We start from the raw sequence: 27,925 nt of genomic DNA, 5'->3' as shown, positions 1-27,925 counted from the left end.
CCAATATATACAAGACTGCATCATAATTCTACAAAGCGGCTTTTTTAGAACACAGCTATGATGGAGCAAACATACCGGGTATGGTAGCAACACTTCTCGGTTCTCATCCATGTTGGTGATTTCAAATGTTGGTGGCTGAGGGAACAGTCCTTTTCCTGGATATGAGGTACTACGACGGAACTTGATTGGTGAAATGACCATCCCTGAGTGCTGATTGAATGTCGGACTAGGTTTCCGATTACCTAGATTTCCCATATTTCCCATCGTTTGAAGAGGATTCAGGTTTGGCACAGATCTTCCTCTATTCCATGGTGACAAACCTTGCATGTTGGCTTGATTCTGGGGACCTGGCGACCATGTGTTCTGCTGCGGACTAGACCAAGATGTGTAGCCCTTGTTAGGCATGAACATATTCTGAGGATTTTGCTGCTGAATGTGGCGGGATAAGTTGTGTGGAAAATTGTGAGTAGCCGTAATTGCTCGTCGTTGAGGTGGTTGCCCTTGGGATTGGGGTAATCCAGCAATTTGGGGGCCTAAACTAGTATTATATAGAGGATTTGGATTAGTAGGAGGAAAATTTTGAAAAGCTAGAGTTCCATTTACAGCAGGTACATTTAAACTGTGCAAAAGACCTTCTTCCATGGGCCCTGATGACCACAGGCTAGCTGTAGAAGTATTACTAGAATTAATCACATTTAGACTAGGCTCTGATACATTAAATCCAGTTCCTAACTGGAGGGGAGTCGTAACTGCTGGACCAATCTGCCCCTGTTCGTTCGGCTTGTTGTCAGTCTGTACTCCACTTCCAATATTTCCCGACGAGTTGTCATCTTCTTTGGTTTTCACGGTTTGCTCTCCGTTCACGTCTGAATTTGGAGACAGCTGCTGTTGTGATTTTACAGCTGATTTCTCGATCAGAAGTTCATCTTGCATTGCTGTATGTTGATGTGATGAAATGGTATCCGGCACAGACGTAGGTGTGGTAAAAAACAAAGATGTGCTACTAGTTGAACTTGCTGGAAATTCCACTGAAGATACGGATCCAACGCTAGAATTGACACTAAACTTGAAATCCCCCATTAGAGCTTGTTTCTGCGTGTAGTCTTGATATTCGGGGGGAAACAATCTTGTACTCTCACACGCACACGACCTGCATCTGCTACACCAGCCCACCTTTGAGGAACGCTGGTGACGAGACTTTTGTTTCGCTCGTAAGTACCTTTAGATGGCAGCACCAACACTGCAATGTTTACGAATGCGATTACAAATAAAGAACTATGACAATGCAACTCTGCTTTGTGATTGGCTGAAGAAGACGAGAATCGATAAAGTACATCGACAAAGTAGCTCCATTACAAATTTTGTCAACAGAGAGCGCGCGAACTCAGCAACAGACATATGAATGTCGACACCGGAACGGAAATGGACTTCTGCTGAAGCTCCAGTAGTGGGCTTCAATGGCTCAAATGATACAACAGATTTGAACATCATTTTGTGACATAAATTCAACAAATAAATTAGTGTTTGGCACTATCCCTCATTTTAAGTTGTAAAACTTCATAAACTGCATTGATTTAATGAAACGCTTTAAATTATAATTGCTAAATTGTAAGCATCATGCAACAATCACATTAATAGATCTCACATGCACTACTATTGAAAAAAAAATACACCATAGCAAATGTTATAATAAATTAACTAAATGACCGTAATAATCTATGAATAAATCATTAATGAATCCTAAGTCAGATAAAGATGATGACAGTAAGGAAAATTATGAATCATTAAAAAAATATTTTGATAATATAAAAACTTTACAGTTGATATTAAATATACAATCATTATGAAAACAATATAAATATAACTGTTAGTAGTTGAGCACAAATCATTCATACAATACGTAAGTACACGGTAAACCATGCATTACTGAGGAACTCTAGCAAAAATTAACAACATTCAATTGGATTTGAATACTGGTACTCTTGTGGACTGGCTAAATACAAAGAAATTAACCATATAAATAAAGTAAAAGATGAAATTTATATTATTTACAAAAAAAAAATGGAAACTAAAGTTAAATATGATATTAAGACATAAAATGAAATACATGACGAAGTCATAATGTTTATGTACAGTTTCCCTGGAAAAGGATGAGACGATTGAATATTCCTAAGTCTCAGATGTAAGACACTGCGCATGATCGGAGACCAGAGCACCGATACACAAGATAACGAATATTGAGTTACTTAAATTCAGGCTATTTGGTTTGTTACTACCATCGTTCCGAAATTCAATTAAAAAACTGCAAAAAATATGATAATATTACGTAAATAAAAGATAAATATATACATAAATCGTGTAGTTAAATCGACAATGGACCTTCATGACTAGATCGACACTCCGCACAGAAAGGAAAGCTTTCATGTCGTTTCGATAGCTCAGACGGTAAGACTTCTGCGTGTTGTGTAGAAGAGTGCGAGTTCGATTCTTAGTCTACACAACAATTTTTTTTGTCTAAATAACGTTGAAATAGCTAAGTCACGTTGAAATATAGTTTTACAAAGTCCTGAGATTAAGTGTTAATGATCGCAAACAATACAAAATTACAAGTTATAATATTATAAATGTCAATCTAATGAATGCATTTATACACACACATATATACAATGTAAATGCATATATAATAAAAACTAACAATTAAAATGAAATTATAAAATATATATAATAATAGACAAACTTTTACAAAGGTTTAGAGTCCTTAGGCTATGTCATTTGTTGAGTAATTATTACAATAATTTATTAATAGCTTTCCCATATGTGTAAGAAATGCACTCGCAAAAAAACAATTTTTGTTAAAAGTATGGCTTTGGATTATTTCATTCTCACCCCTGCAGTTAATTTGAACTATTTTATCTACGTGTTTGCATTCAATTTTATTCATGTTATGATTGAATGTATAAGCACTGTTGCAGTTATTGACTAATTACATATATTAATAATAATTATTAAATACATCTGTTAAGTAACCAATTGCAGTATCTTTTGCAAAATCTTGAATGTTTAAGTTGTCAATAATATTTCTGTACTATATACTATAATACGTTAAAAGAATTTGCAATAGATTTGGGATCCTCTACTTTATAATCATTGGTTTTAATGAAAAAATATTTTCTTTCTTAGGATATCTACAAGTTTAAATTTAATAATATTACGAATAGGTTTAATTGGATTATCTGAATTTTGTACTTTTCTACTCAAATATATTCTATTTCCCTCTTTCATAATTTTTGATAAATTACACTGTACTTCTTGCAGTATTTAAGAACATGAAGATCATTACATTGCAACTCATTACATATAGATTCTTCTTTTTAATACATGAGATTTTGAAGTCCCTGCGTTATATACATGTTTTAACTTTTGAATTTTTTCACAACATTGAGTGGAGAACATCCACTGAAGTGATTATGAAATTAAGTGAAAAATTCAATATATTTACTCTTAATATCAGTAGTACCAGTATCATATATGGTTTTCCGAGGTTCATTTTGTAGACATAAATGTAAATAATCCCTAGATACAGCAATTACGATCCTTTCTTAGTTTTTAAATTAATATTTTGAAATTGTTCAGTGACATTGGAAACACATAGGATTTGTTTATCATGGTCAGACAAGCCATTGATTATAGGTTCTGTCGAATAGGAATTCAGTCTAATTCTGTGTACAAAACGTTTATCAATGGCTGTGTTACTTCAGCTTGTATGCTATGGGAAAATGACCCTAAGAATAAGGTTTCCAGTTTCAAGGAATGAATTTAATTTACTTTTACGGAAAAGTTCCGAGAGATAATCTATGTTTATGTCACTACAGATCACAAATTCCATATGAGATTTCTAAAGTCTTTTCTTTACAAATTCAATGTTGGCTATAAATATTAATAAATAATGTAAGAAATATGAATGATTGTAGTTATAAGTCTGATTTACATTATAAAAAGCAAGAAGTTACATTCCTCGGCAAGATTCGAACTTTCGATGTTTGGTTTTGTCGTCCAACGCACAACCACAGACCTATTCAATGCTTATGTTAATAACATCCAATTTAGCTGTAGCAATGTGGTGTCATAACTTGGGGTTTGTTTATTTAATGTAATTAGATTTAATTTGATTAGTTTCGCAACAATTTGACTTCCTGTTATATCCTGTTATTTAGATATTTAATTTAGGGTTGATTTATTAACTCTTACTATGCAAGATGCCTCTTATTTCAATAATTCTATATCATGTTAAATAGTCATTGTCTACACTAAAGTATTATCGTCATCTCTCATTTCTCATCGTAATGGCGAACCGACGTGACATGAGACAGCGAGTTAATAGCTCTAGTTGAGGCTGGATATGGGGCTAGATCTGCTGGCCGTTTGGTCGGTGTTCCTGGAAGTACAGCCGCGAGATGGGTTCATCGTTACCAAAATTTTGGGGAGGTCGAAAATCGCCCTATTCCTGGGCGTCCACGGATTTCTTCATTGGAAGAGGATGCTCTTTTATTCGAGACAGTTCGACAGGACCCCTTTCTGACTGCTAACGAAATAAGAGCAGCATCTAACTTTCCCGGCTCTTCACAGACTGTGATCAGCAGGTTGAGGAACCGCGGTATTAGGAGCCGGAGGGCTGCGCAAATGGAAATATTGGGGGAAGCACAAGCTGTCGACCGTCTTGCCTTCGCTACCAATCGAGTGGATTTCGATTGGAGAAATGTAATTTTCTCCGACGAAACAACCATCTCGAGTGATTAACGAAGGTCCTGTCCGTGTCTATCGTGAGGATGGTCTCCGACATGATCAGCGCTATGTGCACCGATGTGAAAGATCGGGGTGCTTTAGCATATCGTGTTGGGGGTGGATGTCTTACGATGGACCTGGCGTTATAGAACGCATCGATGACTGGCTTAATGCGGAAACTTACGAGCACATTCTGGAAAATATATTCCTTCCCTCCGCCCGAGAACGTTTTCCCGAAGGAACATTGCTGTTCCAGCAGGATAACCATCCCGTGCACTATGCTGCAAGCATTCAAAGATGGTTTCAAAGGAGACCCGAGATCGAAATCATTAATTGGCCTCCGAAGTCACCTGATTTGAATGTCATCGAAAATTTATGGGCGGAATTGAAAAAGAGAAGGATAGCCACCTATGCCCACCGACGCCCTCAAAATCGAGACGAATTGTAGGATCAAGTTGTTGACACCTGGGAAGATCTCGCCGGGGATCAGAACTTATTCCACAATCTCGTGACATCCATGCCGGATCGACTTAGAGCTGTAATAGAAGCTGATGGCATGTGGACAAGATTTTAAGTTAACAGGTCTCTTTTTGTTTCTTATGATTTTTGTTTGAGGAAGAATACTTTTTACTTCCAAGTAAGATTTATTTTTTTTGACGAGGTTCAGCCCACTTGTAAGACCCAAAAATTGGGCATAAATTATTCCATATTTTTCGACAAATTAGACAGTCGAGGAACTCTGAACAAATTAATTACACCTCAATAAAAAAAAAGTTTTACCTGGGATCGAACACGAGACGTTTCGGTTATACAATGGAACCGGCACGCTACTATATGAGCTACCGAGACAAGACAGTGATAGCAGCAGTCCAGAATGTAGATCCCTTAGCAGGCATTTGCCATTCGGTACAGTGAAGCAATGATATTTTGGGACTCGAGCTATGTTGTGAAATCCTGGCCTTAAATGGCAGTGTTATTCGTGATCCTTATTCTGGTCCTTGTCCTTGTTGTGGTCCTTGTAACAATTCTTGTACTATCTGTCATGTTATGTATCCCTACGTCGATATCGAGTGAACCGCGCTGTAGAACTTTAACTTCCGACGACCAAGAATCGTCTCATTCTTTTTCAGGGTAACTGTACTTTGCCAGAACAGGTCACATTTGTCACACAATTGTACCTACATCAATTTCACCTTTCTGATAATCCTACTTGTCTGTGGTGTAATAATCATGTTGAAGATCTGGAACACATTCTTCTATACTGTCCATCCATAAACCACAAAAGAAGTAAATTAAAATCATCAGTACCAGTTGCAGAAGACACAGCCCTGCAGTATATATTGACTACACCCCAACTCTGGCTACTAGCAACAGGCATCTATAATGAACACCAATCAAAATACCCCTCATTTCTCATGAAAAACAAAAACTGAATAGACTACAGTTGACTATAGTGGACTTTATGTTGTCAGCAAACAGCTGCATACATTAAGAAGATTGAGTGATTGGTTAAATAGCACACTGTGTTGGGAAAGTGTTCTTCTTTTTCTTGCTTCTCGATTGCCTTACTTCTCCATCCTCTGACATCACCTCGCTCAACCATCTTAATGGAGGTCGTCCCACTCTTCTAGTGCCTAATCTTTTACATGGATCACTGTCACCCTTTCTGCATATATGGCCCAGCCATGTTGGGAGGAGTATATTAATCATATTAAGAAAGTAAATCCAGCAGTCAGTCTCATGTTTAGGTTGACAGGAATTTAACTGAATAAAAAAAAATTAATCTGTGGCATCACAGCCCATGAAGGCTTGAATAAAAAAAATTAATCTGTGGCATGACAGCCCATGAAGGGCCAAGTCCAACTAGCCGACTGCTGGCCTTACGTCCACATGCATTCACAGAAGTAAACGATCATCCAACCACAGCGGAGGTATTGTGTTGTTAGCATGATGATCCCCTCAGCCGTTATAGCTGATTTTCGAAACTGGATTTTGCTACCTATTGTAGCTCCCCAAATTCATCACGATGCTAAGATGGGCACTGGTCCCATACACTGACTGAAATTTCATGAGAAAATTCCTTCCAATGAGGACTTGAACCAGTACATATTCCCTAACACGACTCCAGGCATGATGCCTCAGGCCAGTGTTCCTCAACCTTTTAGATAATGAAACCCCTATTGGTGACAGTAAAATTATTTTTGGTGATATAATACTGAACATTCATCTTGCAATTGTGGAAAACCAAGTAATCAGTCCAAATGGGATTCGAACCCACATCCGAGAGCAGTCTCAGATCAGGAGACCAGCTCCTTATTCCTGAACTGCTTTGATGGACTGCTCAGTTGTTCCGGAAATTCTATCTCTGCTGTTTTTTATTAATTGATTTAAGATATCATATTTGCAAAATAAAAACAGGTACATTGTTAGCCAAATACAGAGAGAGGCAGCGCAAAGTTACTGCACTATGCATGGGACTTCGGGTAACAGACTGCCCGCAATCCATTGCTCGACTCACCAGTAAGCTGTAGCAGAGCGGGCAGGCGTTCAATTTCGTTATGGTAGACCTAAAATTCCCGAGTGGTGGGGATGGAGTGCGCAGACAGCAGGAAGCATATGGAGTGTTCAGTTGACAAGTGGAATGTTTATTGTTACGTAGTGATGGCCTGCAAGACAGCGAGAAGACTAAAATGGAAATGGGGAGGACATGTAGCCAGACTACCCGCCGACAGATAGGCATACGCCACTACAATATGGGACCCAAGGAGGGGAAGAAGAGAAAGGGGAAGACCAAGAAGGAGATGAACAGAGGACTTCGTTGACGTGATAGGACCTCAGTGGACGTGTATTGCGAGAGACAGAGAAAAGTGGAAAGACATAATTTTAGATTTAGAATAAGTAACAGTAGAACAAGTAGAACACAAAACAGTGAAGTGAAGTGAAGTGAGGAGAAGTGAAGTGACTCAACTTTGAGTAAGGCCCACAGAGACTAGCTCACTCCGTAAGCAAAAGTAGAACTGCTCTACTGATGGTAGGAGGCCCTTCCCTGCTAAGGATGTAATGGGCTTTTCTAATTTCTAATTCTAATTCAGAGCCTTTGGCGTGAGACGAACTCGATAGCTCAGTGGTAGAGCACCTGACCGGAGAAAAGGAAGTCGCAGGTTCGATTCCCGCTCGAGGTTGTGAAATTTTTCTTTCATACCATGGCATGATTGTGACTATAATAGTATTTAATTCATTAATATGTCACATCAACGGACGTATATACGTCATCCAAACATCGTAAGATGAAGATTACATTTGTAAAGTTTCTTTCCACCCATAAGCAGTGCTAAGATCAGACGTTATGGACAGTTCTCTATAACAGAGTCGCCAGTATGAAAGGATAATTCCGAGCTTTTGGCGTGAGACGAACTCGATAGCTCAGTGGTAGAGCACCTGACCGGAGAACAGGAAGTCGCAGGTTCGATTCCCGCTCGAGGTTGTGAAATTTTTCTTTTATACCATGGCATGATTGTGACTATAATAGTATTTAATTCATCTAATTCTAAGTGTTGCATTACCACACCTGTTATTGAGCATTATTTGTGTTCGCTATCAGCATGCTAACATAAAGTATTGCACAATGGATATTTCTAGTTGAGACATTTCTAGTGAAGAAGAAATTATATGACAGTACCATTCGCAAGTTTCTACATCAGTTTTGTGACAATGCAATGCCTTCGAGACAATGCATAAGCAAGTTATTGAGAAAATGGCGAGAAACAGGGTCTGTTTTAAACAAAAAGAGAGAACCACAGAAGAGAGTATTAACAGCGGAGAAGATTACAGCCATTCAAGCACGAAATGAAACCAGCCCGAGGAAATCTTCACTCTGATTGGCGCACGAGTGTGGTATTCGCAAAGATCAGTATTACAGGACTGAAAATGCTACACTTTCATTCTTACAAAGTGTCAGTGGTTCATCAGTTAACACAACGGGATACAGCTGTCTGCATAAATTTCTGTCGGTGGATGCTACAACCTGTCCATTATAGTATTGTCGATTCTTTTCTTTTAATTAAAGCTGGACATCATTTTCAACAGCTGCTTTGCTTAAAGGTAAGATCTACATCAGTTTTCAACTTCATTCATTCATTCATTCATTAGGTAACTCTTAACTAATAATTTAGACGTACAGTAATGAAACTGAATGCCCGCCCACAATGCTAAGCCTACCAGTGAGTCGAGCAATTGATTGCGGGCAATCTGTTCCCTGACATCCCCTGCCTAGTGTGCCGTCTTTTTAGCTGGTAGTCCAGATTTGAATCCTGGCAGAACCATGTGGAATTTGTGATGCTTGCCAACTGGTTTTCATGGGGTATTCCCATTTCCCTATTAGCTTTTCACCATTGCTCCATTAACTATCATGTGATGCTATGTGAATTACTTGTCATGGTGTATACTGGGTGTTCAGTTCAAAGTGTGTCATGGCTTGCTGTATGCCATCATGTGGCTAGTCGATGAGCCTAGAGAATTCAATCTTCCTACACTTCCACAGAGGTGTATTACTTATGTGCCAGAGAAGTTGCTAGCAAGTACGGCGTTCATTCAGAAGAGTACTTACCGATACGTATGGTAATGTCGGTAGTGGCAGGAATGTGAACTGTTTCGAAACACGTACTGAGGTGAGTTTTTTTTTCTTACTGTCGGGAAATGGGGAGAAGGTTAAGACGATTACTTACGTATTTGTTGACATTAACTTGGACGGTCAACCTGGACACGGAGCATTTGATTTGTGTTGTGGAATGTTGCCGTATACAACTGATGATAACAAATACTCTGCGTACGACTTGCCCGCGCAAAACACAGTTCGAAAGAGGTTATGGTAGCACACAGACCGTACAGACCGCCATCTGTTGCTATGGCGTTCAAGTTATACCTTACACATTCTCAAGTTTAGATTGAACGCCTTGATTAATAGGCAACTTCTCTGACACAAAAACTGAAACTTGCTTCAAATCGCTGACTCATCAACAGTGACGTCATGACACACTTTGAAATGAACACCCAGTAGAGGATAATGCTATATATGGTGAGGAAAAACCTACAGTTTCGGATCTTCACTCCCAGGGGAAATGCTTGTGTAAATGACGTGAAGTAAAGTACAGCCATTGAATAAGAAAAATAAATAACAAGCTTAATATTGGAATAAAAGAAGAAAATATATGAAACTTCAGAAACATCTTTAATAACAAATTTGTTGAGTTATAATATATTACAAATTGTATGGTAACGCCTCCTCTGTAAGAGGTTTTAATATATACAAATATTCTCATTTTAGCAAATGAGAAGTCAATAATCTTAAATTGCACACACATTTTTAACTATTTATGAAATATTATTTTGTTTGTAACTAATAAAATATTTTGCTATATATTATGGCGTAATTTTCCTCCCTTTTTCTACCTGAAATTTACAGCTACAACAACATTATGAGGGGAAGGAATGATGAGTGTGTGTTCGCCCTGAAAATATTTTTTGCAGAAGTTTCTTCTGAATGCTGTACACAGCCATTAACATAAATAAGACCTCATTCCTTTGAACATTAAAGTATATTTATTCTTATGTGAAACTAATTTTTTGTAAGGTTTCAGTGGCTTCAGAAGTATCCTGATTTTTGAATAAGCCCATATATATAACAGATTCCTTAAAAATCAACGAGTCATTAATGTCAAGGAGAATAATAAAAATACGAAATAGGTGAAATGACATTCACATGGAAAAACAAAACAAAAATATAAATAGGTGAAATGACATTCACATGGAAAAACAAAACAAAAATACGAAATAGGTGAAATGACATTTACATGGAAAAACAAAACAAAAATACGAAATAGGTGAAATGACATTCACATAGAAAAACAAAACAAAAATACGAAATAGGTGAAATGACATTCACATGGAAAAACAAACTCATCTTTTATCAACTTGTTGGCATTAATGCTATGAAGACTAAGAGGCATTAAGTGTGTGTGTTTCATCACTATCACAACTCATTTCTTTGTTTTAAATTTATGAGGATCCACCAAATGCGGCCTTACCAAATTGTAAGTATCCAAGGGTAATCGATCTTTCAATGTCCTAAGAAGTTCATAATTACTTACTCTTCTTTTTTTATCTTTGCTAGCATATTTCATCTTCATTTTAAGGTAGTGATATCGCCTCTGCAAGTTTCTGTAGGCTGCCATCAGTGCTTTCACTTCTGGGGAGAGATTCTTCATGTTCCTGACACCAAGCGATGTCACTGGTATAACATTTCTCCTTTTTTCAGGTGGTACTGGGGAGATTTGTACTGCTGCAGGAATAATGTTTGCAAAAGGACAGACAGACGGAGATGGAGGTGATGGAGGGGTATGGGGAGGAGTGGACTCTAAGAAAAGTGAAGGACAATGTGACGGAGACTCTAGAATAATAATTTCTTCTACAATTTCTGCCTTCACTTCTCCTTTCATTGCAATTGGTATCCCTGAAAAAAAAAAAAAAAAAAAAAAACAAAAGACAACATTAAACAAGTTTCAGGAACAAGTACAAAAGATTTATGACGAGGTCTTGTTCAAACTGAATCTTTATTCTCCAAAATACGGAGAAAACAAGGGAATATGACTTAGCAACATAGTTTCATGTTTACTGACCATGAGGTGGTTTTTGACAAATCAAATATATCATTCATCTGAACAATCAATATTAAAAAGAAAAAAGGCTACTGAACATTTCAGGAAATCAGATAATGTGAATCATAACCAGACTGACTTTTGTAATTTAATTGTATCGCATTAATCCCTGCATGTATTGTGGGTCCCTATCACCACGGCATGGTGTGACCTCAGGTTGCGGATCGAGGAGACGGCCTCCAGATATGGAGGGTAGCTGTGAATATATTGAATAAGCAGTCGCGGACAGCCGATGAGGGGTGGTCCTCCAGCTTGGGGGTTGGGCGAAGGGCTAACAACCCATCACCATAAAAACCAACTTGTTACGAATCCTTCAAATAAACCTCGGAATGGGACTGATACTCTGGCACAACCACAGCAAAGAAATAAGGTTTTGAGATAAAGAGAAGGTTTGGAAGTAAATCCCGAAAAGACAAAGTATATGATTATGAATATGAAAAACTTATTAGATTACCAGGAAACAATTCGCATTCATACAGTCCTCTCTGTAGATTGAAAACTCAAAAAAGTTTCATATCCATTGTTCAAGAATTAAAACAGAAAATCAATATCCCGAATTTAAAAGAAAACTTACAAATTAAACCAAACCCTTTAACTCTATTAAATACTGTATAGGATATAATCTAAATTTAACAGAAGAAATACTGAAATCAGAAGTAAACACTGAAATACTGAAACAATTGTCTTTAGAGACAATTAATATTAGGTACCCTCCACAAAACTGACTTCATTTATACACCGACGGATCCTTGATCTCCAGAGAACAAAGTGCCGGTGCAGGTGTTACGTGCTGTCTCTTCTCACTTTATAGATCACTTGGATATGGAACAACAAGTTTTGATGGTGAAATCATTGCAATAAGTGAAAGTCTCAGGAATCTTCTATGCCACATCAATAAATTTAGGAATGCAGTTATATTGTCAGACTCCAAAGCAGCTATTCTATCAATCGTCTCTAAACACACACCTTCATCTCAAACAGCAGAAATAACTAAAATGCTCTCTCAATTAATATCACTCAATAAAAGAATTGTATTCCAATGGATACCATCCCATTGTGGAATCCTGGGAAACGAGAATGCGGATGCTTTAGCAAAGAAGGGCAGCACTGCTACTTACAGACCTGTTACTAAATCTACGTATTACTCTGTGAAAATATTTATTAAATCTACATACTTAGACTTCAACAAACAAAATTTGATAACACAATCCCAAGGGAAAAAATGGAACTCTCTGCATCAAAATCCACAGTTAATTCCCGATTTACCACGAAAATCGTCTGTAGCTGGATTTAGATTGGCAACAGGCCATGATTGTTTGGCCAAACACCTGCATAGAATTGGAATATATCAGTCCCCTAACTGTCCATTGTGCAACTCAAACCAAGAAATGGATTCAGAACACCTCAAAATCTGTGCTTCAGTGGCTGACCATGATAATATCTTTGAAAAATATTGGAGTGCAAGAGGTCAAATGACTTTATTGTCAAACGCCTGGCATTAGAAAACAACAACATATGATTATGTCTCGTGACGAGAATACTGTACGAAATGGAAATATAAAAACTGGAAATTTATCTTTTGAAGTGGTGGAGAAATTCAAATATCTTGTCAAACGCCTGGCATTAGAAAACAACAACATATGATTATGTCTCGTGACGAGAATACTGTACGAAATGGAAATATAAAAACTGGAAATTTATCTTTTGAAGAGGTGGAGAAATTCAAATATCTTGGAGCAACAGTAGCAAATATAAATGATACTCGAGGGGAAATTAAACACAGAATAAATATGGGAAATGTCTGTTATTATTCGGTTGAGAAGCTTTTATCATCCAGTCTGCTGTCAAAAAATCTGAAAGTTAAAATTTATAAAACAGTTATATTACCGGTTGTTCTTTATGGTTGTGAAACTTGGACTCTCACTTTGAGAGAGGAACATAGTGTAGCTTAAGAATGTTTGAGAATAAGGTGCTTAGGAAAATATTTGGGGCTAAGAGGGATGAAGTTGCAGGAGAATGGAGAAAGTTACATAACACAGAACAGAACGCATTGTATTCTTCACCTGACATAATTAGAAACATTAAATCCAGACGTTTGAGATGGGCAGGGCATGTAGCATATATGGGCGAATCCAGAAATGCATGTAGAGTGTTAGTTGGGAGGCCGGAGAGAAAAAGACCTTTAGGGAGGCCGAGACGTAGATGGGAAGATAATATTAAAATGGATTTGAGGGAGGTGGTATATGATGATAGAGAATGGATTAATCTTGCTCAGGATAGAGACCAATGGCGGGCTTACGTGAGGGCAGCAATGAACCTCCGAGTTACTTAAAAGTAAGGAAGTATGGATCTTTATGGTTCCCGTGTGGGATCAGGAAAAGTTGGTCTTGGTGTAGCGCATGCAAATCATAAAAGTGATGAAAATGAGCAGCCAGTGCATGGGGGTACGACTGGATCACTCAGACTTCCACAGAGACATAAATATTGGGAAACCAGTCGTCCGCGCTAACAGGCCTTCAGTGCTGGGCTAATCATATGCCTGAAGTATTTGTGAATCAGAGAAATATGAGTGTAGCAAACTCAGGAAAGATTGCATGACGACAACCAAGTAAGGAAAAGCGCGAGCAGTACATTTCCTAGTGCGGACTTTTTTACAATTCCAATCAATTTTGTCTGCGGGCGTACATCTAATCATCTAATAATTTTTTTTTCCTCCTCTTGACGACTCCACTATCAAGGGTCGTACATCCATGATGGCATGCCTCAACCAGAAACTTCGGACGTGTGGAGCTGCTGTAGCTCACAATCCGCAAGTGAGTGTATGACAGATTGATCACAGTTCTGGAATAAGCTGCAGTAGGGTTTGGAGAATTTTGCATAGGTAGAAATTTTACCCATATCATATGTCACTACACCAAGAACTGTACGGGAATGACTTTGAAGCCTGCATTGTATTCTGTCGTTTTGCACTTCAGCAGTTGCAAGATGATAACGATTCCTAGTAATATTTTGTTTACAGATGAAGCTTTCTTCACAAATAATAATAATAATCATCATCATCATCCTATAGCTCTACAGCCCTTTAAGTTTAGCCTTGGCTTCCTTTGTGATAGATGCCCATATGTCTCGATCCAAAGCCTTGTTTCTCCACCTTCTTACTCCCAGCTGTCTCAAATCATTTTCCACATCATCACTCCATCTAAGCCTGGGCCTCCCATCTTTCCTTCTAAAAGCTTCTTCACCACTCTATCCCGGCTCATTCTTTGTACATGCCCCATCAATCTCAATCTTCTTGATCTTATTGTTGCCACAGTGTCTGGTGTATTATAATCGTATTTGTTCATAATTTCAGAGTTTGTACGAATTCTCCATATGCCATTTTCATATATTGGACCATAAATTCTTCGAAGTATTTTCCTTTCTCAAGTCATTAGTTGCTTTTTTGACATGTCTGTTAAAGTCCTTGACTCTGATTCAGATATTACAATAGCTTTTATAATTCAAATCAATAATTGTTTTATATAATCATTCTTTTAACATCTGTGACAAATATCTTTTCCTAAAGAGATGTGCCAGTGCTTCATAGCATTTATTTCCTTGATTAATTCTTGCTTTAATCTCTATCTCGATCTCATTTTGTTCTTGTATTGTTGATGGTGGAAGCAATCGTAGGATCGATATCATAGCTATAAATAGGAATAAACAGACAGCCGAAATAATTGATCCTACCATCATATTTGAAATCTCAGCCACTCAACCATCTAAAGTGAACAAAGAGAAAAAGAAAATCTACGAGCCCACGATTCAGTACCTATCGGCGAAATACAACATAGAAAGAATCACAGTTGCCGGTCTCTTCTTTAGAGCGAGAGGCACCATTCCGAAAGCCTTTGTAAAGTGGAGGGAAAAATACAAGCTGACGAGAGATCTTCAAGATGTCATCGTCACCACCATAATAAAATTTTCTGTAGCGATATTTCATCAGCATCTTTATGGTGTACATTCAATTTAAATTACACTTGGTTCTATTTTTTTTTTCTTATGTCTTATTCACTTTTGTCTGAAACCTGTTTATATAATTTTTCATTTTAAATTTTATTGTGAGCTATTCCGTGTTGCAGGGCAAACCCAAAATATTGGGTCAGACTACTAAATTAAAATAGAGTGCCCAGATATTTAAAACTCTCAACCCTTTCATATGTTTGACCTTCTAGCTCTACTTCTTTCACTTGTGGATTACCTTTCCTATTAACCATATATATTACTCTGTGAAAAGATTTATTAAATCTACATACTTGGACTTCAACAAACAAAATTTGATAACACAATCTCAAGGAAAAAATGGAACTCTCTGCATCATAATCCACAGTTAATTCCCGATTTACCACGAAAATCGTCTGTAACTGCATTTAGATTGGCAACAGGCCATGATTGTTTGGCCAAACCCCTAACTGCCCATTGTGCAACTCAAACCAAGAAATGGATTCGGAACACCTCAAAATCTGTGCTTCAGTGGCTGGCCATGATATATCTTTGAAAAATATTGGAGTGCAAGAGGTCAAATGACTTTATTGTCAAACGCCTGGCATTAGAAAACAACAACAACATATATTTTGTTTTGTTGAGATTTATATTGAGACCAATTTTTGTCGCAGCAGTTGTCATATTTCTTACAGTCTCTGTTAGGTGTTTGGATGTTCCAATACCACAATACCATCTGCAAAAGCTAAACATTGACTTAATCTATTACATATTGTTCCGCCTGGATTTATCTTTACATGTCTTATTATTTTCTTCATAACTATATTAAATAGAAGCGTGGATACTTCACAAATCATGGTAATGTGAATTTGAGGAACATGCACTACTGGTCCGTGCAAAATCCCTATTGGCTTTGCCAGGTTGCTCATTAGTGACAGTGGAATATCAATGTTTGGTGCGGTATCATGGCAACCGTGTTTTAGATCCCTATTTTTATCAGAGAACATTAAACAAGCAGCGATACACATCAGTTCTTCAAAACACTCTACCCTTCTCTTGGAGGTCGTGGGATTGAAAACGCATCTATCAATGTGGTTTCAGCATGATGGGTTTAGTACACGACTGCGTTAATTTCTTAACAAAATGGCAAAACGAAATGTGCCATCGAAAAAAAAAAAGACTGAAATTACGAAACTAATACTTACTTAAAATACTTTATTGTTAATTTCCATGGCGCTACAGCCCATGAAGGGCCAAGACCGACCAGCCGGCTGCTGGCCTCACGGCCACATGCCGAAGCAGAGGTGGACGATCATCCAACCAGAATGGAGGTATCGTGTGGTTAGCACGGTGATCCCCCCCAGCCGTTATAGTTGATTTGCAAAACCGGATTTTCACTACCTATCGTAGCTCCCCAAGTGCATCACGATGCTGGATGGGCACCGGTCCCATACACTGGCCGAAATTTCATGAGAAAATTTCTTCCCGCATTAGGACTCGAACCAGCGTGCATTCCATAACATGAGTAATAGGCAGGATGCCTTAGACCACGATGCCATGGCACGAGACCTTTATTGTTAAGATTTCGCAAATAAACAGATATTTCTTACATACTGCGTATTTGGTACAAAAAATCCACAACAGAGAAATTTGAATAAAATCTGATTAACCTTTGCAGGCTTTTTTATCCTTTAGGTATAAAATATTGTACATACGCACAAGACGTCTTGGGACTGAGGTACTTAGGATTGTTTTAGACCATCTGTAAGTTATATTTTAACAAAACATAATTTCAGTACGATAAAACCACATACATCTCATTGTTGGCAATTTTCGTGGTAAATAATTTAACTAAATATATTTTGTTATACTAAAACCTGAAGGAAGATACATGGAATACTATGTCATTGCTTGTTCTGATATTTCTGCCTAATATATTTGTAGCAAAATTAATACACTACCAATATATATATTTTTTTTAATATATACTTGCACTTTATTTTCTCTATTTTTAAATTCACTTAAGTGTATTTAACAACAAAAATCAACAAATTAACAATATTTACATTTTACAGAAACGTCTCAACTAGTATTTACAATAGAAATATTGCATTTAATCTGAAATGAGTTGTTGGTGAGCCGTTAGTGTGAGTTGAAATATGATAAAAGGAATAAACTATAGAATACTGTATAAGAGGAAGGAATTATATGAGAAAGATCTTATCCATCGAAATGGAGTTGATTATTTTTCGTCTGCTGCTGTAGTGTAGTTGACCACGAGGGTCCCAGAATACAAATGAATTGTGCAACAATTATACAGTTTAACAATGAATTTAACAATAATTATAATAACAAATTCAGCTATATAAAACTTTCAATTTCCGAAAGAAACAAAACGACATAAATGACATGGAATAATACCAAATATTAAATAAACAATAATAGTGTAAAATATTAATTAATTAGAAAAGTGTAAATGGTGGTGAAGAATCCCTAAGGAATCTTTTATTATATCAACGATAATTTCACGCAAGCAATTTACCGTGAAACCTAATTCTTTACTTCTCAATACAAAACAGAAGACTTACCACATAATTTACAACATCCTATAGTGTCATGCCGGCAATCATCTGGGCCAATAGGAGGGTCTGCACATGGAATTATAGGAAATTAATAATAATAATAATAATAATAATAATAATAATATTAATATTATTAATAATAATAATGATAATAACAACACATAAAAACAATAACAACAAAAACTGTGATAAGTTTTTTTAGGTTTATTTAACTACATTTCAAAAAAGTTTCATATCCATGGTTCAAGAATTAAAACAGAAAATCAACGTCCCGAATTTAAAAGAAAACTTATAGGTCCTAAATTAAATCAAACCTTTTAACACTATTAAATATAGAGTATAATCTAAATTTAACAGAAGAAATACTGAAATCAGAAGTAAACACTGAAATAATGAAGCAATTGTCTTTAGAGACAATTAATATTAGGTATACTCCACAAAACTGGCTTCATTTATACACTGACGGATCCTATATCTCCAGGGAATAAGGTGCAGGTGCAGGTGTTACGTGCTGTCTCTTCTCACTTTATAGATCTCTTGGATATGGAACAACAACTTTTGATGGAAAAATCACTGCAATAAGTGAAAGTCTCAGGAATCTTCTCTGCCACATCAATAAATTTAAAAATGCAGTTATATTGTCAGACTCCAAAGCAGCTATTCTATCAATAGTCTCTAGACACACACCTTCATCTCAAATAGCAGAAATAAATAAAATGCTCTCTCAACTAATAACACTCAATAAAACAATTGTATTCCAATGGATACCATCCCATTGTGGAATCCTGGGAAACGAGAATGCGGATGCTTTAGCAAAGAAGGGCAGCACTGCTACTTACAGTCCTGTTACTAAATCTACGTATTACTCTGTGAAAAGATTTATTAAATCTACATACTTAGACTTCAACAAACAAAATTTGATAACACAATCCCAAGGGAAAAAATGGAACTCTCTGCATCATAAACCACAGTTAATTCCCGATTTACCACGCAAATCGTCTGTAGCTGCATTTAGATTGGCAACAGGCCATGACTGTTTGGCCAAGCATCTGCATAGAATTGGAATATATCAGTCTCCTAACTGCCCATTGTGCAACTCAAACTAAGAAATGGATTCAGAACATCTCAAAATCTGTGCGTCAGTGGCTAACCATGACAATATCTTTGAAAAATATTGGAATGCAACAGGTCAAATGACTTTATTGTCAAACGCCTGGCATTAGAAAGCAACAACATCTGTGACAAATATATTTTCCTAAAGAGATCTGCCAGTGCTTTATAGCATTCATTTTCTTGATTAATTCTTGCTTTAATCTCTATCTCGAGCTCGATCTCATTTTGTTCTGTTATTAGAGTGCTCAGATATTTAAAACTCTCAACCCTTTCATATGTTTGACCAATATTTACAATAGAAACATTGCATTTAATCTGAAATGGGTTGTTGATGAGCCATTAGTGTGAGTTGAAATATGATAATAGGAATAAACTATAGAATACTGTATAAGAGGAAGGAATTATATGAGAAAGATCTTATCCATCGAAATGGAGTTGATTATTTTTCGTCTGCTGCTGTACTGTAGTTGACCACGAGGGTCCAGAATAGAAATGAATTGTGCAACAATTATACAGTTTAACAATGAATTTAACAATAATAATAATAATAATAAATTCAGCTATATAAAACTTTCAATTTCCGAAGAAACAAAAAGACATAAATGACATGGAATAATACCAAATATTAAGTAAACAATAATAGTGTAAAATATTAATTAATTAGAAAAGTGTAAATGGTGGTGAGAATTCCTGAGGAATCTTTTATTATATCAACGATAATTTCACGCAAGCAATTTACCGTGAAACCTAATTCTGTACTTCTCAATACAAAACAGAAGACTTACCATAAGATTTACAACATCCTCTAGTGTCATGCCGGCAAACATCTGGGCCAATAGGAGGGTCTGCACATGGAATTATAAAAAAATTAATAATAATAATAATAATAAAAACAACAACACATAAAAACAATAACAACAAAAACTGTGATAAGTTTTTAGGTTTACTTAACTACATCTCTTTTTTTTTTGTCCAATGGCAGGATGCTTAATTTGTTATTTGCCTGGACTCTATGAGCAGCTCAAAGATGATGATAAATGTCACTATACTTGTTTTTTTTTTAAGATGGGACATGACAGTTAAGCGGCTGAACTTGCAACTACAGTGCCATGTTGCCAATATGGACTACCATGCTGCCAGCTGCTGGAAGCTAGCAATTGTCGTTAAGATGGCTGACGTTAAAACATTCATTGACAATTGACGCGAAGGTAAGGAAACAATACAAAAATCGACAGAGAATCAAAGACGAAATGTACCAATGCTAACATTGTGTACACAATAAATGTCGCCAAGAGAGCTATTAAGCACTTGCCACGTGGAAACTGTAAGTTTGGCAACTCAACCGTTGTTACCATAGCAACAGGCCGACCACGCTATGTGACATTCAGTTGTTTTTCCGATCGCAACGCTCCTGTCATGTCCCATCTTTCAAAAAAACAAGTATAGTGCTAAGAAATATAGAACACTTAGTTCGCCAGAGACTATCCAGAGTGCACCACAGGCAATGGGTCCACATTACACTCCTGAGAAATAACGATGGAGAATTGTTGGGATGTTACAGATGAATCGGATTACCTGGAGAAAACCTCTGTGTTACCTGGACCACGAGCTTGCCCAACAAAGGTTATAAATTCAGGGTAGAGCAGGGTATGAACTCAGGCTCCCTGATCTACAAGCCCAGCACTCTAGCATTGAGACACCATGGCAGTTATTATTTTAATCATGTTTCTAAATATTAACAATTATTAAATTGTTAAATGTTATTCAACTTAAAGGTGTCTTGTATTCTATGAAATGGATTTAATTAACATATTATGTTTAATTAGGAACATTAAATCCAGACGTTTGAGATGGGCAGGGCATGTAGCACATATGGGCGAATCCAGAAATGCATATACAGTGTTAGTTGGGAGGCCGGAGGGAAAAAGACCTTTAGGGAGGCCGAGACATAGATGGGAAGATAATATTAAAATGGATTTGAGGGAGGTGAGATATGATGATAGAGACTGAATTAATCTTGCTCAGGATAGGGACCAATGGCGGACTTATGTGAGGGCGGCAATGAACCTCCGGGTTCCTTAAAAGCCAGTAAGTAAGTAAGTATTATGTTTATTATAATTAGTTTCATAACCAGTCGATTCCTATCCTGAGCAAGATTTAGTCACTATCATCATATCCCACCTCCCTCAAATCCATTTTAATATTATTCTCCCATCTACATCTCAGCCTCCCCAAAGGTCTTTTTCTCTCCGACCTCCCAACCATGGTGCAAATTAAAATTTCTGATGGGGGGGATAGAATTCTAGACAGAAAATACCATACATAAGATTTACTATCCTTATTCGATATGGCTCAACACTTGGTCGCACTGAGTTGCTTGTCTTGCATCTTGATCATAATAATAATTATATCCATGAGCAGGCTTAAGACAAGATGTGTAATTCCTAAGTTATTGATTGTTGTCAGCTTGCCAGTGATGATAATACAGAAATATTATTTTCTTTGCTTACTCTGTACTTTATAAAGTTGTTGTTGTTTTCTAATGCCAGGCGTTTGACAATAAAGTCATTTGACCTCTTGCACGCCAATATTTTTCAAAGATATTATCATGACCAGCCACTGAAGCACAGATTTTGAGGTGTTCCGAATCCATTTCTTGGTTTGAGTTGCATAATGGGCAGTTAGGGGACTGATATATTCCAATTCTATGCAGGTGTTTGGCCAAACAATCATGGCCTGTTGCCAATCTAAATGCAGCTACAGACGATTTTCGTGGTAAATCGGGAATTACTTTATAAAGTACTTGTATTAAAAAATTATATTTTGTGAGGGGGGATAGAAGTTATCCCTGGCAGGGATGTTAATATGAATTTATGAGAAAGAATAACCTTCCAACGGGGGGGGGGGGGGGGGATTGGGGGGGAATCTCCCCCACCCTGCTCCCAACTAACACTCTATATGCACTTCTGGATTCGCCCATATGTGCTACTACATGCCCTGCCCATCTCAAACATCTGGATTTGTTGTTGTTTAGTCAACTGACCGAAGACAGGTCTGAGCCTCACAAGGGATACGAAGAAGGCATCACTTACGAGGCAACTAGGCCAGGAGATAATGGGGTAGGGTGGCAGTTCCTTTCCCTCTCCATTGCATACATCGCTGACTAGTTACATATTACACTAGTCAGACTTCAGATGCCAATAAACAATTGTTCTTCCTCTGAAACATATCAAGTGAGATGTACTGCCTGATAATGGATGTACATATCAGCCAGAACCTCAATTAGAGGATCATCAGGATTTAATATTCCTAATTATGACAGGTGAAGAATAAAATGCGTGCACCCTTTAAAATACACTGCCATTGGGTGGTTCGAATCTGCGAACCTTGGATCCGAAAATCAGTATGGAAGGTCTAAAAACGCACATTAACCCTTAGGAGCCCTGCGTCCATTATAGTGGCCAGCTAGTATTATGGTCATAACGTGATATAATATGTTATATATGTTAAATTGAATGTTATATATAAAATACGTTGATATTCTTTAATTTTATATAACATTAAGGATATTGCATTTGATTAAATCAACAACAATTTTTTTGTAATATTTTTTTCTTACAAAAGGAGCAAAATCATTTCAACTGCAGTCAACTGAAACCCTGCCAGCTTCCATATTTTCTTTCGATTTGATTGGTTATAGTTGTCATTTATTCTAGAATTTTCGTTAATTTTGAATGGATAATGACATCCTGTTGTTCTTGGTTGTTTGACGTGAGTGGTGTTACATTATAGATTTGTCTGCATTTGTCGAATGCGCATCATCATGCTTACGAAAAGGCACTTTTTAGTGCCAATAATTTATTTTGTGTGCACGAGGTTGGAATTTTGAAGTAAGAGGGAAAGGAAGGAAACCGTTTCTGAAATTTATTAAATTCTTTCACTGGTGAATAAGGATTGTGTTGAATGTTGAGAAAACTGTTTTTCTGTGGTTTAAAGGAATTATTTACTGAATTTTCTGTAGATGTTAAGGTGTAATAAGTGTTCGAAGAGAATTTCATTTAGTGTAAAGACGTGGTTTGTTTATGCAAAATTGACTGTACAACAAAGTGTTGGTTTAGTTTTTTGTTGCTTGCATGGTTTAAGTTTAGATTGCCTTAAAGCCTGTGTCATTTATATTGGAAGTGAAGTGGTTGTCGATGAAGACGTCAATGAGAATTGAATTTTATTTGATAAGGTGATGAATTATTATGTTTTGTTTTGTGTTTTAGTGATTTTTGGGGGTAAAGTGCGGACGAAAACTGCCAGAAAAGTACTACCAACTATGAAGTTCGAATGCCACGAAACGCCAAAAAAATCAAAGGCGAAAAATTAAATATATTTTCATTTTTTTTGGAGGGCTTGTTCTTCTTTAAAAATATGAATATATATTTCATTTTTCATCTTTGATTTTGCGATGTTTGGTGACATTTGGACTTCATAGTTGGCAGCACGTTTTTGGTAGTTTTCGTCAGCCAAGTTGGATTTTGCCCGTCTTCTAGCAAATTACCGAATTATTTACTTAGTTATTTATTCTTTTTTTTTTTTTACTAATGGCGGACACTTGATTACTTGTCATTCATCCTTATGAAGCCAGTTGTGTGGACTAATTTTATCGACAGTCATTGCCCAGGGCGTACTATAAGAGACTGGTCTATGCTACATCGGTGATGAGGTGAGGTGAGGTGAGGTGAGGTGAGGTGAGGTGAGGTGAGCTGAGATGAGATGATGTAGATTTGTTGGATGCCACAGGGAAAAACTCCTGTGTTACCTGACCACAGGCTTGCCCAACACATCATAAATCGTGCGTACACTGGGGATCGAACCCAGTCCACAGGATTACGAGTTCATTGTTATAGCACAAATTAATAATAAAAGATGATAAAGCCGTTGATACTTACAAAGGCTAGGCACTATTTGAGGCTTGAGGACGCTGCGACGTCCAAAATTAGTGTAGTCTTCAGGTTTAAAATGACGACTGCATAAGTAAGAAGACTGCAGTAACCTGATGTTCTTCTCATCATCAAGAACTGCTGGATCTAGTTTACAAAATTTTAACCATTTGAAAAAAGTAGGTCGTCGGCTCGATCCAAGTCTAGGGAATGATGACAGTATCAAGTTTTGTTCCTTTCCAGCAGTAGAAGTTGGAGATACTTTACATATGAAACAGCTTGGCATCCTGCAAGAAAACATACCAGTACATCATTCACAACGAATACTATCACTTCCACCCACATGTTCTTGTTTCTAAATCTTTATTTTAAAATTTCTGGCGTAGAGATTGGCTAGGCAATGGGAAATAAAACAATCATACTTCACTTCTTATATTATTATATTATGGAATGTTTTCTTATTATTTATTATTTACTAGACCATACCCATGCACTTCACTGCACTTATTATAAATAAATATAAAGTAATTACATAATTAAAATTGGACATTTCTTCCAGGGAACATCCGTGTTTGATAGAAGGATAAATTGTTTAATATGTTACTTAATTGAAATTGTATTTAAATAATTAAAATATGATCATTTTGGTCCAGAGAGCACCCATTCAGTGCAAGAATAATTCCTTTAACGTGTTTCTTAATTGTTATTATATGCAAATAATTAAATTAGGATCATTTGGTTCAGGGAACATTCGTTTTTGGTGCAAGGATAATTCGTTCAACATTTTTTCTAAATTAGTCTCGAATGCATCATTTAATAAAACTCCAAATTAATGTCAACATAGAGTGGATTGTGTATGAAGACAATTTTTTATGTCGGCCTGACTATGCACTTTTTTTTTTCTTTGTTAAGTTTGTGTCCCGCGTCATGGTCTAAGACATCCTGCCTAAGACTCGCGTTACGGAATGCACGCTGGTTCGAGTCCTCATGGGGGAAGAAATTTTCTAATGAAATTTCGGCCAGTGTATGAGAGATGCACTTGGGGAGCTATGATAGGTAGCAAAATCCGGTTGCGAAAGCCAGCTATAACTGCTGGGGGGGGATTATCGTGCTAACCACACGATACCTCCATTCTGGTTGGATGATCGTCCACCTCTGCTTCAGCATGTGGACGTGAGGCTAGCAGCCGGCTGGTCGGTCTGGGCCCTTCATGGGCTGTAGCGTCACGGATTATTATTATATAAATTTATTTGTACACGCTTTAACATCTGTGGTCATGTCGCGTGTTTAGAATGTGTGGGTATACCAGTAGGCCATTTTTACTCTTGTTGAGTTCCTGTTTCTATTGTGTGTTGTATATGGATTGTGTTCATGTAACTGATTATAGATTTTTATTAATGTTTATCATACTGGTAATTGAGGTGGTGATGAATCATGGCATGTAAATTTCCAATCTGGCATTTGCCTTTATGACTAAGGGAAACCATGAAAAATCCCAGTTAGATTGGTCGGCCACGAGTTTGAACCCATGACCTCTCGAATGCGAGTCTGAAACTCTATCGTCTGAGCCAACTTCCTCCGTTGTGCATAACTGTTTATGTAAAGGTGAATGTAGAGTATCCAACGCCCACTGAACGAACATTTCACTTTTATCACTGCCAATGTTGCGCTATAATCGTATATGCAAGGTAGGCTATAACAAAAACCTAAACTAACCAAACCTAACCTGTCAAAGAAGCAACAAGTTATACTAAATATGTGTAAAATTGGCCTATGTCTCTATAGTGGGCGGGACATAAGTAACATTGTCCGCATAGGCTATATAATAAAAGATACTTACACGTTACTTTAGCTGTACCGGTACGTAGAGATTTGTGACATTGTTAGTGTGGGTTTGATGAGATTAACTGACAAACCGAGATCTGTAACATTACAATCCCTAAGTATGTGACAGGGGTTACTTCAGTGATTTAAAATTGCCACGAAGTAGTGTAGGCGTATTCAACCTTCATCAACAAATAATTAAGAAATTTAAATTGCTAATACCTGTACGTCTGTTGTGTTGAGTGATGTCCAATAACGAATTAGTAAACTAAAGCAAAAAGTTAGAATGCGACACTTATTCAATTTTAAACGCAGAAGTTCTAATTAACGTTCAAATTGCAATGTTTTTAATTATTTAAGCAACATGTTCAACATGACAACTCAGTCTCAATTATCAATAAACAAGCCACACCAACAACAATACATTCAAATCTTTTGCGGTTAATGTACGTATTGAATATCGAATAAACATAAAGTATCGAATTGTTCGATAGGTCGAAACAAATGAAATCATTCGATTTGCAGTGATGCAGTTCAAAAATAACAAAAATAAAATACATTTGAATAATTTCTGTAAAAGGTAGATTCTTCCGACTTTCCTTCAGGCATCCGATTGAACAGAGACATTGAAGACTATTTTGTTATTGTTGCACTGTACAGTAAGTGCACAATTTTTTTAGAAATATAACATCGGGATTCAATAGAAGTGCAACAGGTCAGGGGTCAGAACATGAACCTTCCCATGATGTTATGGCGGGTTATTTGAAACTGGTAAACGAGTGTAAAAAAAAAGGTAAAGGTATCCCCGTAACATGCCATGAAGGCACTTGGGGGGGCATGGAGGTAGAGCCCCATGCTTTCCGTGACCTCGGCACTAGAATGAGGTGGTGTGGTCGGCACCACGCTCTGACCGCCTTTTACCCCCGGGAAAGACCCGGTACTCAATTTTATAGGAGGCTGAGTGAACCTCGGGGCCGTTCTGAAAGTTTGGCAGCGAGAAAAAAAATCCTGTTACTACCTGGGATCGAACCCCGGACCTTCCAGTCCGTAGCCAGCTGCTCTACCAACTGAGTTAACCGGCCGCCTTGTAAACGAGTGTAATCAATAAAATTAAAAGTTCACTTTATCAACCGAATCAATAAATTACTTTTTTGTCTATATCTATTTTTATGCCATTTCGATCTTGAATCTGTGCTGAAATTGTATTATAATGAGTGGTCATATGTTGCAATCTCTCATATTATGGCTCTAACTATGGATCTCCAATGAATATTGACAATACAGTGCTTTATAAATAACTATATATTATCCTTATGATCTTGACATTGGAGTAAAAATATAAATATTAATCTGTTGTCAGCTGAAAGGTTGGTACTTTTATAGTGAAGTTGGAGTGCTTACCTGCCATCTTGTGGTAAAATTAATATCAATTTAAGAACAGCTGAGTTCAGTTTTGTTGATATTTACTGATGTTACGAATATTGTGAAAATTGTTGAGGTATATAGTACAGAATAAATTATATAAAATGAAGTGATTATCAACTAATAATGATAATCATGGAATTGGTATTTGATTTAATTTTATTGCACCGGAATACATTTGAGATTGTCTGAGGTTATGTTTCAATTGTGATTGCAGGCTTACAGATGATGGGCAGTAAGGGTACCGATGATTGTTCTATGTTTGAAAGTGACGTAGTGATATATTCATAATTATTTGCAATGAGCTAGTCTCATGTGCATGTTTCTGAACAACAATGGTTCAAATCAGATGGAAATTGACAACTATCCCTAGCGCTATTCGGTAAGCATAGTCAGACATCTAGGCCTAGGCTGTGTAAATCAATGAAGCATGTGAGTATGTGATCACAACTTTGTTATCTATGGATAATGTAGAGGAAGATTGATTACAAGAATAGTACATGAATAATACCGCGCCAGTTCTGCCTTATTGCTTTCTGGTTAAACATGAATACAGGTGAACATCACTTTACCTATGATA

At 36.9% G+C, this 27,925-nt stretch overlaps 3 protein-coding genes across 8 annotated transcripts in view; 1 reads left to right on the top strand and 2 right to left on the bottom strand.

Annotated features, from left to right (window-relative positions):
* The window catches only part of LOC138703025 (uncharacterized), a 601,413-nt gene extending 600,195 nt beyond the window's left edge, over nt 1-1,218 (bottom strand). The window contains exon 1 of one of the 3 annotated variants that reach the window (XM_069830535.1): nt 76-1,218. In XM_069830535.1, the coding sequence (XP_069686636.1) occupies nt 76-1,080 (1,005 nt within the window). In that variant the 5' untranslated portion in view covers nt 1,081-1,218. The remainder of the gene's footprint in view (nt 1-75) is intronic. The other 2 variants (XM_069830536.1, XM_069830534.1) reach the window with 2 other exon arrangements.
* An 8,770-nt stretch (nt 1,219-9,988) lies between these two features.
* On the bottom strand, nt 9,989-27,448 carry LOC138703024 (uncharacterized). 3 transcript variants are annotated; one of them, XM_069830532.1, is made up of 6 exons: nt 26,146-26,377; nt 25,940-26,021; nt 24,109-24,386; nt 19,957-20,016; nt 18,065-18,124; nt 9,989-11,290 (listed from the first exon to the last, which is right to left on the bottom strand). In XM_069830532.1, the coding sequence occupies exons 3-6, from the start codon at nt 24,383-24,385 to the stop codon at nt 10,818-10,820; spliced, it is 870 nt and encodes a 289-aa protein (XP_069686633.1). In that variant the 5' UTR covers nt 24,386; nt 25,940-26,021; nt 26,146-26,377; the 3' UTR covers nt 9,989-10,817. The 3 variants fall into 3 exon arrangements, with proteins under 3 accessions (XP_069686633.1, XP_069686634.1, XP_069686632.1); XM_069830533.1 differs by lacking the exons at nt 25,940-26,021; nt 26,146-26,377 and adding an exon at nt 27,325-27,448; XM_069830531.1 differs by lacking the exon at nt 25,940-26,021.
* LOC138703023 (palmitoyltransferase ZDHHC16) overlaps nt 27,325-27,925 on the top strand; it is a 41,147-nt gene continuing 40,546 nt past the window's right edge. For both annotated transcript variants that reach the window (XM_069830530.1, XM_069830529.1), the window contains exons 1-2: nt 27,325-27,421; nt 27,563-27,727. In XM_069830530.1, coding sequence (XP_069686631.1) covers nt 27,681-27,727 — 47 coding nt within the window. In that variant the 5' untranslated portion in view covers nt 27,325-27,421; nt 27,563-27,680. The remainder of the gene's footprint in view (nt 27,422-27,562; nt 27,728-27,925) is intronic.

Source organism: Periplaneta americana, chromosome 7 (assembly GCF_040183065.1).
Source record: "Periplaneta americana isolate PAMFEO1 chromosome 7, P.americana_PAMFEO1_priV1, whole genome shotgun sequence".
NCBI lineage: Eukaryota > Metazoa > Arthropoda > Insecta > Blattodea > Blattidae > Periplaneta > Periplaneta americana.
The sequence above is the reverse complement of the archived record's forward strand: the minus strand, read 5'-3'. Positions and strand labels throughout refer to the sequence as shown.

Coding starts and splice junctions, on each gene's coding strand:
- LOC138703024 (XM_069830533.1), bottom strand. CDS start 24,385: ATGCCAAGCTGTTTCATATGTAAAGTATCTCCAACTTCTACTGCTGGA. Junction 18,125..19,956: donor AGGATGTTGTAAATCTTATG/GTAAGTCTTCTG, acceptor TTCCATGTGCAG/ACCCTCCTATTGGCCCAGAT. Junction 11,291..18,064: donor AGGATGTTGTAAATTATGTG/GTAAGTCTTCTG, acceptor TTTTTTTTTCAG/GGATACCAATTGCAATGAAA.